At 38.6% G+C, this 13,128-nt stretch overlaps 1 protein-coding gene across 1 annotated transcript in view; it reads left to right on the plus strand.

Annotated features, from left to right (window-relative positions):
- LMX1A (LIM homeobox transcription factor 1 alpha) overlaps positions 1 to 4,629 on the plus strand; it is a gene marked incomplete at both ends in the record, with an annotated part of 70,112 nt that extends 65,483 nt beyond the window's left edge. Inside the window, 2 exons of the mRNA XM_083358157.1 lie at positions 2,342 to 2,515; positions 4,469 to 4,629. Of these exons, the coding sequence (XP_083214283.1) occupies positions 2,342 to 2,515; positions 4,469 to 4,629 (335 nt within the window). The remainder of the gene's footprint in view (positions 1 to 2,341; positions 2,516 to 4,468) is intronic.
- Between the last annotated feature and the right edge of the window lie 8,499 nt (positions 4,630 to 13,128).

Consider the following 13,128-nt stretch of genomic DNA (forward strand, 5'->3'; position numbering starts at 1 on the left):
CATTTTGCAGTAAAGACATCCAGTCATGGAAACATATTAATGTTCATATTTGTTCATTCTCATAGTGTAAAAAAGGAGTGGTTTCCTCCATCTCAGCTAAGCATTGTTGAGCATTGTTATGGATGCTATTCAAAGCGTGCACGATGGTTGATTAAAACAAAGGCTTTTACAACCTGGCACGTAGCCAGGATGTCCTGCAATAAACTTTGAAGCTCTTCCCACTGACTAGATAAGATATAGGCCTAACTAACAACTAGACTACATTTCCCAAAAGCCATCTCTTAAGGAAACGGCGTTTAACCCTTTGAATGCTAAATGTTCTTACATACAGTTCTCTTAAGGATACAGCATTAATCCTGAAAATGCTAAATACTCTAACACAGTTCTTAATTCCTAAACTAGCTGTAATACTGGTCCAGCACACCCTCCATGTAAATGTAGTTCTATTTCGGACTACCCACTGAGTGTAGTTGATCAGCCAATTGTGAATCCTTCTGGTGGTTGTATTGTCTATCCCACATTGTTGTATCTTACCAAGAAGTAGATTGTGGTCTACTTTGTCAAATGCCTTGCTGAAGTCCAGGTATACTATGTCCACAACATTTTGCTGATCCACTAATTTAGTTACCTTAATCAAAAAAGGCAACAAACCCATGCTGGCTTTTCATAATCACCTTGTTTACTTTTGATAGTTTTCCCCAGGATTTTCTCAGTTATTGATGTCACACTGATTATCTTATAATTTTCCAGATCCATTTTTTCTTCTTTTTGTAGATTGGTACCACATCACTTCTTTTCCAGTCCTTTGGTATTTCTTAGCAAAGAGTTTATCTATGTTCTCTTGAGTGATTGTCCTATAGTATATAGCTATACTTGTAGATATATGTTTTGTCAGGAGCTCAAGGCAGTACTTATGGTAATCCCTCCTCCTATTTTTCCCCACAATGATAGATTAGGATTTAAAGTTTCATGAATTCAGTAAAGATTATTTTAAAATTTTATGGAAATTCCCAGATTTCCAATGTGGATCCTGATGGAGGACAGGGGCTGATGAGAGGAAGATAGTACTTAGGGAGAAAGGAAGATTCAGTACTTTATAAAGTCGGGGTGGGAAATTAATTTTACCAAAAGGTCACATGAGAAGTTAGGACTGTTATGGAGGGCCACCACTGCTATACCTGGCCCCCACTGGGGCCACTCCTCCCCCACCCCCACTGATGCTGACCTGTCTCCTGCCAATGTTTCACTGCTGCTGTAGCCTGGACAGGACAGCCAAAGGGCTGGATGTGGTTCATGGGCTGTACAATGCCTAGGTCTGTTGTAGAGGGACATGGATTTACAAGAATCTGGTTGTAGAGATGGGACCTTTGGAAGCCATATTCAAATGACCACCCAGCAGGTTTTACTGCTTCTTTATTGAATCAGACCTTGTCAAAAGAACTGCAGGAACTTGTCCAGGCAGTTGCCAGGAGCCAACACTGATTTGAAAATACACACAAACAATATTATGCATCAGAAGATGACAGGAGGTAGGTAGCAGGATTTCCCCCCCCCTTTGTTGAAAGCCATAGAAAGATGATATAAACCACAATACTCATTCTGTTCCTCTTCCACTATTTTGCTATTTACTTGATTGTTATTCAGCCAAGATTCAATTCTTGGGGACCATTTTTGTCATTGTTATGCTTATAAAAACTTACTTCTCAAATTGCAGAGGTTGTTAGATTATCTGAGGATCATAACAAATCATGCCCTTCACCTCAGTTTTTAACTTCTGTGATAATATACCTAAGAAGTCACATATTATGATAGAATTAGGAAATATGGCTACACTAATCTTCAACATGTGGAAGGCAGAATAATTGTCATCCATTTTTGAATATTATGGCCAGATGTGAACTGCAAAATTCCAGCTGATCACTAAATGGTAGCAAAAACATATTTAAAACTCTATTATGTTGCAGATATTTAATGGCCAACAGTCCAGATCTGTTGGGGCTATAGATAAGATAACAGAACTGACCTAGATACATGCTATAAGTTGGAACAGTCTAACGATCAAATTTCTAGAAAATTGATAAAATGAACTCATAACTATGAAACCAGTTTGGCTAAGGTGCTGGGTTAGAAACCAAGATGCGAGTTTTAGTATTCTCTTTGGTATGAAAGCTGGCTGGATGACTTTCAGTCAGTCATTCTCTCTCAGGTCAGCTTACCTCATAGTATTGTTGTTGTGTAGAATACAGGAAATGGGAATATTAGATATGTACACCACCTCATGTTGATCAAAATTAAAGGTGAGATAAAAATTTAACATTTTTCATTCTTCCTTGTCTTCCAGCTCAGACAAGCAATGGCAACAGCACTAATTTTGAAGGAATCATGAATTCATACACCACATTGCAGCCAGCCTCACAACAAATGTTGGTTATTGATCATAGTGTCTATAACTCAGACTCCTTCCAGCAAGGACTTACTCCCCCACAGATGCCAGGGGACCACATGCACCCTTATGGTAAGGACTGCAAAAAATGCAAAAGCATATTATATGGAAAGTAGAGGAAGAAAAAGGGAAGAGAAATGTGTAGAGAAGAAGAGAAAAGAAAGAAAAGGCATTGATTTCCAACTCCCTTTTGTGCAGTAGAATAAGAAATAGCATCGAACCTCAACTTTTTATTTTTGCATAATAGTATAAACTAGCCATTTCTGTAACAAGCACAAAGTCCAGAAACGGTTTCCAAGTAGAAATAAAAGTACTTGTCTTTTTCTTTTATCAAAGCAGTCAATTTAGCCATCTCTGCTAACTCCATTAACTTTTGTAACCATCCATCCATTGTGGGGATTGAAGCAGCCTTCCATTTTTGTGCATAAAGTAATCTTGCTGCTGTCAACATATATAACATCAAAGTTCCAAAAATATTTTCCAATATTTTCATGAAATCGAAGAGAAAAGTTTCTGGTTTTATCTTTATATTCACTTTGAGAATATCCAATATTTATTTGCTTTATCACATATCCAGCATAAATGATATAAAAAGTCCATTCTTTATATTTGCATTTCCAACATTCATTTGAAATACCTTTATACATTCTTGATAGCTTATCTGGTGTTAAATACCAACAATACATCATCTTATAAAAATGTTCTTTTAAATTGTAATTTAATGTAAATTTTAAACCTTTCGTTCACCTATTCTTCCATTGTTCAAGCATTACATTATGTCCAAAGTTCCTTGCCCATTGAGTCATACAATGCTTTATGTGTTCACTTTCCAAATTCAAATTCAATAATGTTTTGTACACCCTAGCAATAATATGTTTATCACTACCACACAACAGGGTTTCCCATTAATTTTTAATAGAACCAAACCCATAGCTTTTTGTCTACTGTAGTTTAAATCTTTCTTTGAGTTGTAAATATGTAAACATGTCCTTCTGATTCTAGCTCTTCCTTAGACTCAAGTATAGGATCACCAAAGTTATTTTTTAATATTTTTTATGATTTTGTGGGGATGCATTACTAGCTGAGGGACGCGGTGGCTCAGTGGGTTAGGACGCTGAGCCTGTCGATCAGAAGGTCAACAGTTTGGCGGGTCGAATCCTGAGTGCCGCGTAACAGAGTGAGCGCCTGTTACTCGTCCCAGCTTCTGCCAACCTAGCAGTTTGAAAGCACGTAAAAATGGAAGTAGAAAAATAGGGACCACTACGGTGGGAAGGTAACAGCGTTCCGTGCGCCTTTGGCGTCTAGTCATGCCGGCCACATGACCACGGAGACGTCCTTGGACAAGCGCTGGCTCTTCAGCTTTGAAACGGAGATGAGCACTGGCCCCTAGAGTCGGAAACGACTAGCACGCATGTGCGGGGGAACCTTTACCTTTATTACTAGCTGTCCATATCCTCATACAGCCCTTGGGCCACAGGTTGGACATGCCTGGTTTATACTGTATCTTTCAAAATATAAATGTTAGTATGTTTCCTTAAAGTGAGATAATAGTAATAAATTTGAGCAACACATCTTGGTTTCTAGACCTTAGCCACTACACCAAACTGGTTTTCATATGTATGAGTTCATTTTATCAATTTTCTAGAAATTTGATCATTAGACTTTTCCAACCTATAGTATGTATCTAGGCCAGTTCTTGTTTCTTATCTTATCTAGTATCTAATATCTTATAGCCCCAGCAGATCTAGACTACAAAACTCCAGATGGTCACTAGATATATCAGCAGCAAACCAGGGTTTTAAATATGTTTTTGCCACCATTTAGTGATCAGCTGGAATTTTGCAGTTCACATCTAGCAGCCATGATATTCAGAATGGTTGACGACTTTTCTATCTACTGTTTAAATATATGGAAATCGTATGAGAGTAGAGTTGCATTTGAGTAATTTTTGTGGCTCCAAATATGACTTGTCTCTTTTGAAGGATGATACTACCACTAACCATTTTTTTTTGTCTTATTATGAAGGCTCTGAGCCCATTTTCTGTGAGATGGATAGTGATGATACCTCCTTCGGAAACCAGAGCAACTGCTTCTTAGAAACTATAGAACCTGGGCCCTTACAGTCAAGAGTGGGCAACCCCATTGACAACCTGTACTCAATGCATAGCTCCTACTTTACATCTTGAGGAATTTGAGGTCATGAATAAACAGAGTGCTGGATTCATTGCAGAAGTCATATGGAGTTAAAAATGGGAAGAGGTCTACTTTTTTCATCAGGAGGGCACAGCATACAAAAATCACATGGATATTTCACATATTTGACTTTTCTAAAATTCATTTCTCATTTGGAAAGTTCGGGAAAAACGGGAATATTTGAAAGAGTAGTTTCAGAATTGTTTTCCCTTTGCAAGTCAATTTATAGAAGAAAGCACAGCATGGAAGAAAACAAAATGATATTTTCTTTAGATGTTAAGATGTGTCTAATGCGAATTTAAAAAAAAAACATTTTCGGTTGGGACTGTATCTGCAAGATATTTCCCTGTTTTTAATGTTTGAATTGAAACTGCCAATTTTGATGAAGTAAAAAAATTCTTCCCCAAATGCATGTACTTTTCCATACTCATCATTTTACAATACTTTTTGGTATCGTGGTTTATGATAACTGTTGAAGCCAAAGGAAAAGAAAAACAATGTACAGTAGTGACCAAAATTGTGGAAACCTTTTGGAAAAAGTGTACATTTTAGGTTTGATGGCTACTAACACCACTTTTGTTTGGAGAAGTACCATAAAATTATATATCAATGGAAAGATATTTTAATCAAGATTGTAATGCAACAAAGTTTGTTCAATTATCTGTATTCTGTGAAATGTTATAGCCAAATAACCAGAAAAAGGAAGCACAACTTGCTTAGGTTGATATCAGGTAGCTTTCCTTCATCTGACTGTAGCCAATGAGCATGAGTGTTTAGAGAGCCAATCAGGTGTCATCTTGTTTTGGCAATGAGCCAGTCAGATCACTGTAGGATTTAGTTATTGATGTCATGTATTGAAACTGAGAGGAGGACATTTGTCAGTGTGTTATGTGATCACTATGAAGTTGGTTGGGTTTTTTGTGTTCTTTCATTTAGTGAGCTTGTAAAACATAATAAAATTAAAGTAATGGTGCAAAAAGTTGACTGGTCACCCAGAAAGTAATGTAAAATAGTATTATTAAGTGAACAAGGCTACAGCTATAAAGAAATTAGAAGAAAAATGGGTGGAAACTTAATCAAAGGTGGCATTTCTAAGTTTTTGAAGAGGTATAAAGAGACTCAGTCGCCTCAAAACCATACTGGTAAAGGCAGGAAAAGGTGCACAACAGCAAGTGATGATAGAAGAAGTAAGAGACTGTGCCTACGTGACAGAATAAAATCATCTGGGTGTATCCAAGATGAAATGGCACAATGCAATGTGAAGTTGAGTGCAAGGACTGTTCGGCGCAGACTGCAGGAATTTGGCCTAAAATCGAGAATTGCATGAAAAAAGCCACTTTTATCTCTCAAACAAAGGTTGAAAAGACAACTGGGCGAAAACCCATGTTACCTGGACAGAGGAACAATGGGACAGTATTATTTGGAGTGATGAGACCAAGATCTCCCTGTTTGGTAGTGATGGCATAAAATATGTAAGGAGAAGAATCGGAGAACATTTGCATCCTGATTGCATTACATGTACTGCGAAACACCCAGTCAGTATTATGATCTGGGGTTGTATGACATCAAAAGGTGTGGGCAGAATTTGTGTGATTAATGGAAATATAAATGGCCAAAAATACTTTAATGAAATACTTGAGCCCAAACTGAAGCCTTGCGCTCATGATCTTTTCCAAGACAATGAAGCATTTACATTTCAACAGGATTCAGCTCCATGTCATGTTGCTGTGTGCAAAAAGTGCAAAAAGATAATCATATTCCACTGCTGGAATGGCCTGGGTATAACCCAGACCTTAACCCAATTGAAAATCTATGGAGCCAACTAAAGAAACTTGTTAGTCAGAAGCGACCCAGCAATAAAACCCAGTTAATAGAAGCAATCATTGAATCTTGGTTTCACATTATAACAGCTGCAGAATTAAAGGACTTGGTTCACTCCATGGGAAGACGTTGTAAGGTCGTGATTCATGCTAAAGGTTACCCAACTAAGTATTAACTAACGTGATAATTTTTGTATATATCATTTTTTCTATGGTGATAATTTTTGTATATATCATTTTTTCTACGTATTTCACTTTTCTTCTTTATAACTGCTATTCTAATAGCAAATCCTTCATAAAAGTTATTGCATTATATTCTTGATTAAATTATCTTTCCATTGATGTATAATTTTATGGTACTACTTCAAACAAAAGTGTTATTAGCCATCAAACCTCAAATGTACACTTTTCCCAAAAGGTTTCCACAATTTTGGCCACTACTGTATATAAATAAGCGAACAGTTTCACAAGAAATGACAAATCAACAAAAATGAAATAAATAGGTACTGCTAAAAATGTGTTCAAAACAACACTCATTGCTTGTTCATGCAGGTACAGAGATTGCAAACTGGAAGCTTTTGAACTTTAATATGTGAAACAGTTACCATGAAGAAGAAATATGTGTGACTAAGTTTTTAATACATAAATTTTGGGGTAAATTATGTGTGCTTATATATTTAAGACACAGCCTTGCCTAATATTGCATTGAGTTTATCCTTAACAATAGAATTGTACTGTACAACAAAAATAACTTTATTTTCTGTGTGAATCATATTTAAGGAATTGCTCAATGTGGTTAATTTATGGAATGGGAAAATGGATTTTTGTGAAGATTGAGCAAGCTGAGAGCCTGTCAGTCTCATCTGGAGACAGTTTGATGCTTTCAATTTCTTAAAATTTATTTTTAAACGGAAATATCAGGGTAATCATAAATACTTATGCATAAAATGGAACTTCATTAAAATCAAAAAGAACATTGCCGTTTTCTACAATGGGATTTGACTTCCCTTCTGTGAGGAAGCACTACATGAAAGTGAGGCAGAATGTACGGTAAACCAGCAGTATAGGAATTGTCCTCTGTTTAAATCAGTGCAATTTTCAAAACAGTGGAAAATTTTCAGACTCCAGAATATTCATATTGTGGGGATTTAAGTTTCATGGATAACTTAAAATTTTTACTATTATCATTGATAAAGGGCTACACCTGATTTCAAACCGCTGTCTTCCATTGCTACTGGTAATTATCTAATAAAGAGAAAGGAACGTGAATTCGACAAAGACCATTACAAACTGAGGACTGACAAAATGTATATGCAAGCCCAAGTCGTCTTGCAGAGTTCAGAATCCAGCTGAACTCCATAGACCACAAAACTAATTCTTTTGACTTCAGAATAATGGAGTGTGTCACTGTAATTGAGAAAGGTAATATTTATTTCACCTGAATGGTCAAAACATACTCTCCTTATGCAACTATGTGGCTACTATCTCTGACCTGCCACCATAGTTATTACAAAAAGGCTGGAGAGGCAAGGATCCAAGGAGATTTCAGGTTCTGCTACCCCTCTGGAACTTTGTTCATCAATACTTTCTTTACTACCCCAATGTGTCTAAAAACTTAACAAAATTATCATTTCTTGAACACCTTTCATACTATTATGCCCTTCTTTGTGTTATGTATAGATTACTGGTTTATCAGCAAGGGCATTAGCATTAACAGTTTGGGCCGGATAGTAATTATCATGCGCTTGTGACCTCCTGTTTAGACTACTGCAATGCTCTCTACATGGGGCTGCCCTTGAGGACCACCCGGAGGCTTCAGCTGGTGCAAAATGTGGCCGCGCGAGTCGTGATGGGGGTCTCCCGATACTCCCATGTAACACCTCTACTCCGCGAGCTGCATTGGCTTACAGTTGCCCTTTGGGTGAGATTCAAGTTCCTGGTAATGACCTATAAAGCCCTAAATGGCGAGGGTCTGGGATATCTGAGGGAACACCTGCTGCCAGTATCAAGCTCCCTTCGTCCAGTGCGCTCCCACAGGGAGGGTCTTCTCAGGGTGCCGCCGGTTAAAGATTGCCGGCGGGTAACACCCAGGGGTAGGGCCTTCTCAGTGGGCGTGCCTGCCCTTTGGAACCAGCTGCCCACGGAGCTTAGGACTGCCCCCGATCTCCGTTCATTCCGCCGGGACCTGAAGACCTGGCTCTTCGAGCTCTCTGGCCCAGGCTGAGAATTTTTAATTTTTTAATTGTAACTGGGGTTTTTATTTTCTCTCAGGGTTTCATTTAATCTTTTTTAATTGTTTTAACTTTTGTATTGATTTTCTTTTAAATATCCTGTAAACCGCCCTGAGTCCTTTGGGAAAGGGCGGTATATAAATCTAAATAATAAATAATAAATAAATAAATAAATTATTACAATTTTCCAAACTCTGTGAAAATGACAGCGCTGGAGACATTCAAGTATATCAATAGGCAAATGATACTCCTCCCCAATTATCAGTGAATTGTGTAGGAGTGGGAGGGTTGTGGCAGAGGAATAGACAGGCAACATTGTTTGAAAACAAATAAATAGGCAGAGGTGCAGATGGCTCCTTGGGAGAACTTTTTTCTGGACATCTAAACAGAAATTCCTTCTCTCTTTCTTTCCTATCTTACTCAGTTTTCTTTATTTCTTACCTCATCACCAATTTTTCTTTCTTACTTCTTACCATCCCTTCCCTGGGTATCTGCTCTTTCTTTTTCCTCTATACATTCTAGGGAGGGAAATGCTTCTCTGTGTGATTCGTATAACAGATGTTGGAATAATTCATTGTACAATTGGCTTACCTTACCTCTATACTAAATATTATCAATGCATCTTTTTTGTCATGCCCATTTTTGGAGAATAGTTTCTGGCAAATGTATACAGATATACATAAATGTGCACACAGTTATTGAAGTGGGGAAATCTCCAGAATTGATATCAACAAATGTTAAAATCCTTAGCTGAAAAATAAAAAAGTTGGGTATTGCAAAAGATTTTTGTCTATGTTTATATTTTCTTGATTGGGGGAACTATTCATCATAAACTCAAATTTGTTTGGGAGTAAACACAGTGCACAAATTGGAGTGATAGATTTTCACGTAATAAATATAATATATCGGCATTAGTATGTTTGTACAACTCTATTTTATAATCATAACATACGGTTTCAAAGTGGCTGAAGTTGAAATCCTATGATTTCATATGTAGAATAGGGAATAAACCAGCTCATTAAGGGATGGCTTAGCCTTTTCTTTGCCTTCCTTGGGTTATGCTGCAGTGTTTCTGTAAGCCTGTATTATTCCAGGTGAGACCTTTGCTACTTGCCATTATCATCCAGCAACCCCAAGTGGTAGGCATCATCCTCTTCATGGACGTTGTTGGAAGAATAAATTACTGGTTGCTCTGAAGGGTGGCATTTTGACATGTATGTGCTGAGTATTAAGAACGGATCTCTTTTCATAACCAAGGATCTGCACTAACCTGTATGAATTGGCCCTGCTCACTTTTGTATTATAACTGGAATTACACTTGTCACTGGGGTGGAGTGGAGAGGGGGAAATTGCTTGCAAAAAGTAGAGCACTCTTTGGTAATAACAGTTTCTTGAAACATTTTGAAATCAGTTTACTTTTTTTGAATAATAATTATATAAACTTTACTGATATGCTAAGTAAAGAAAAAATGTTGAACGGCTGTAATATTGTAGGTTTGGGCCATGCTAAAAATTAAATACTGAATGTAATAGAATGTGACGACTGGTTGAACCTGCCAGATTAATGGAAATCAGATGACAAAATTAAATGTTACAAAAAGTCAATCTGTGAAATGATCAATCCATTGTGAGAGTTAAAAGATGTGGAATAGTAGCAAAGTTCATGAAATCTCCCATTCACATCTTAACACCAGCTATGAATTATCTAGATTACTTTATTCTAATGAAAAGCCAAGATCCTCTGGAAAGAAGTGTCTTATAAATCAGATAAATAACAAGTGGAGCTACAATATAGGGGAGGGATACTGAGGGATGACTGTCATACTGACTAGCTTGGATGCCGGTAACAGATGGGGTAGAATTAGATTTCTCACCTTTTTTGTGACCATTTCCCCCTTTCAATCTAAACATTTTTGCAGAAAGAATGGCAAGAGATCCAAGTGAGCTTGTATTTTGGGACATTTATTTAGGACCTCATTACCTTGAGGGAGCAGCCTGATTATCCAAACTTCTCTTGTCTAGATCCAAGTGTGCGCACTTGCACCCCAGAAATCGTGGGCGCTCCATCACTGGAGATTTTTAAGAAGAGGCAAGACAGTCACTTGTCTGAGATGGTATAGGTTCTCCTGCTTGAGCAAGGGGCTGGACTAGAAGACTTCTAAGGTCCCATCCAGGTTCTATTCTATTCTATTCTATTCTATTCTATTCTATTCTATTCTATTCTATTCTATTCTATTCTATTCTATTCTATTCTATTCTATTCTATTCTATTCTAAAGCATGGTTGGGAGAACATGGCCATGTCCTTTGTGCTGTCCGAGATTTAGTCCAATTCGAAATGGGCAGTGTGGAATAACATACAAAAAGTCTTGCCTTGTGCTTTTCATGAACTGCTTGGAATTTGATCCACTACAAATTTTAATGATTTTCCAACATTATATATATATTTGTTTTCTGAGGTTTTCGCGGGTGCCTGTATGTGGATCCTTGGTTTTTCGGGTTTTTCCCCGCGTAGAATTAAAGGTGTAGGCGCAACGTTTCGACGGAATCCCATCCGTCATCATCAGGCTTCTGCTTCCTTCTTCTGGGAGAAGCATGTGGCTCTTGCTCTTTGTTCCTCTTTTTTAAACTGCCAGAGGGGGTGTGTTCTGTGGAGGTGTGCTCTGATTGGGTAGGGGACCAAGTGTGTTCTGATTGGGTGGGAGTGTGTTTTGAATGGTGGGTGTGTTCTGATTGGGTGGGGGTGTGTTCTGAGTGGATGGGCTGGTCTCAGCTGCCAGCTCCAGAACTGAGCTGGTGAGTTGTGCTGCTTTTGTTCGGCTTCGTGTTTGTGGTGGTGCCATGTTTTTATAGTGGGTGTCAGTTTGCTTATTGTGTGGTTTGGAGGGGTTTAAAGTGGCTGATGTTGCAGCTGTAGTTAGGTTTCTGTTTTGTGGTTGTGTGTCTTTATCGTTGTGGGTTCGGATTTGCTTTTTGAATGGTTGTGTGGTGGTGATGTCATGTGATGTTATCATGAGTTTGGGTCTGGTATCATTCTTGGTGGTTGGGCTTCGTCTGTCAATCAAGGCGGGTTTCCAAATGGCTGGTAGACGAGAGGTATCATCTCGTTTATTCATGCTGTGGGGGCGTTTTTCTATCTCAATGGCTTCTCTGATTATTCTGTTGTTAAAATGTTCAATTTTGGCGATAGTTTTGGTTTTTTTAAAATCAATTTCATGTCCCGTGGCTTCAAAGTGTTGGACCAGGGATGAAGTTTGTTCTCCCTTTCTGAGTGAGTTTTTGTGCTCTTCAATGCGTGCACTTATTCTTCTGTTGGTCTGTCCGATGTATGTGGTGGGGCAGGTGGTGCATGGGATTTCGTATACTCCTTGGTTTTCTAACCCAATTATGTCCTTGGGGTTTCTTAGGATGGTGGATATTTTTCTGTCTGTGTAGAATGCTGTTTTGATGTTGTGTTTTTGGAGGACCTTGCTGATTCTGTCTGTGGTCCCTTTTAAGTATGGGAGGAGGGCTTTGCCATTTTCTTGTTCTCTGTCTTGGGTTTTTGTGGGTGTCTCTCTTCGGATTAAGTTGGTAATCGTGTTTCTTTGGAATCCATTGGCTGTTAGTACATTAGTGAGAGTGTGTAGTTCGGTTTTTAGGTGTTGTTCGTCAGCTAGGTGTTTTGTTCTGGAGATGAGTGTCTTGGCTACGGAGTTGATCTGTGCTGGGTGGTGGTGTGAGAGTGCGTTCAGATAGCGGTTTGTGGCAGTTTAAAAAAGAGGAACAAAGAGCAAGAGCCACATGCTTCTCCCAGAAGAAGGAAGCAGAAGCCTGATGATGACGGATGGGATTCCGTCGAAACGTTGCGCCTACACCTTTAATTCTACGCGGGGAAAAACCCGAAAAACCAAGGATCCACATACAGGCACCCGCGAAAACCTCAGAAAACAAATATCTTACCTCTACGGGGAGGAAATCTACCAGCTAACCAAGACCTACGAAAAACTCGAAGTACGAAGAGCTTCCATCTTGTGTGACCTCACATTCCTACGCAACTGCCGAGACCAAAATTTAATCCCCACATCCTTCCAATTGAAATTCCACTCCAACTCTGCAGCCATCAAACGCATCCTGATAAGAACAGAACTGCCCCTAATCAGAAACGAACTCCACACAAAAAGATTCCTCTTGGACCGAATCAACAGAGACCTCCTCACACTTCACCTCAAACTCAGCAACAAGATCCACCCCACACTTTGGGACAAATTCAAACAAATCGCCGTCTGGAGAGCTGAAACAGAGACTGCCTACAAAACAGACACACACACCAATAAACTCCGAAGACTAAAGGAACGCCAGAAACAAACCCCTCCTCTCCCACAGCAACACATGAAACAAACTGTGCACAACATCTCAGATAGGATTCTCACCAAAGCCGAAACCAACGTCCTGTCTAAAGG

The sequence above is a fragment of the Vipera ursinii genome (genome assembly GCF_947247035.1).
Source record: "Vipera ursinii genome assembly, chromosome: 3".
Taxonomy (NCBI): domain Eukaryota; kingdom Metazoa; phylum Chordata; class Lepidosauria; order Squamata; family Viperidae; genus Vipera; species Vipera ursinii.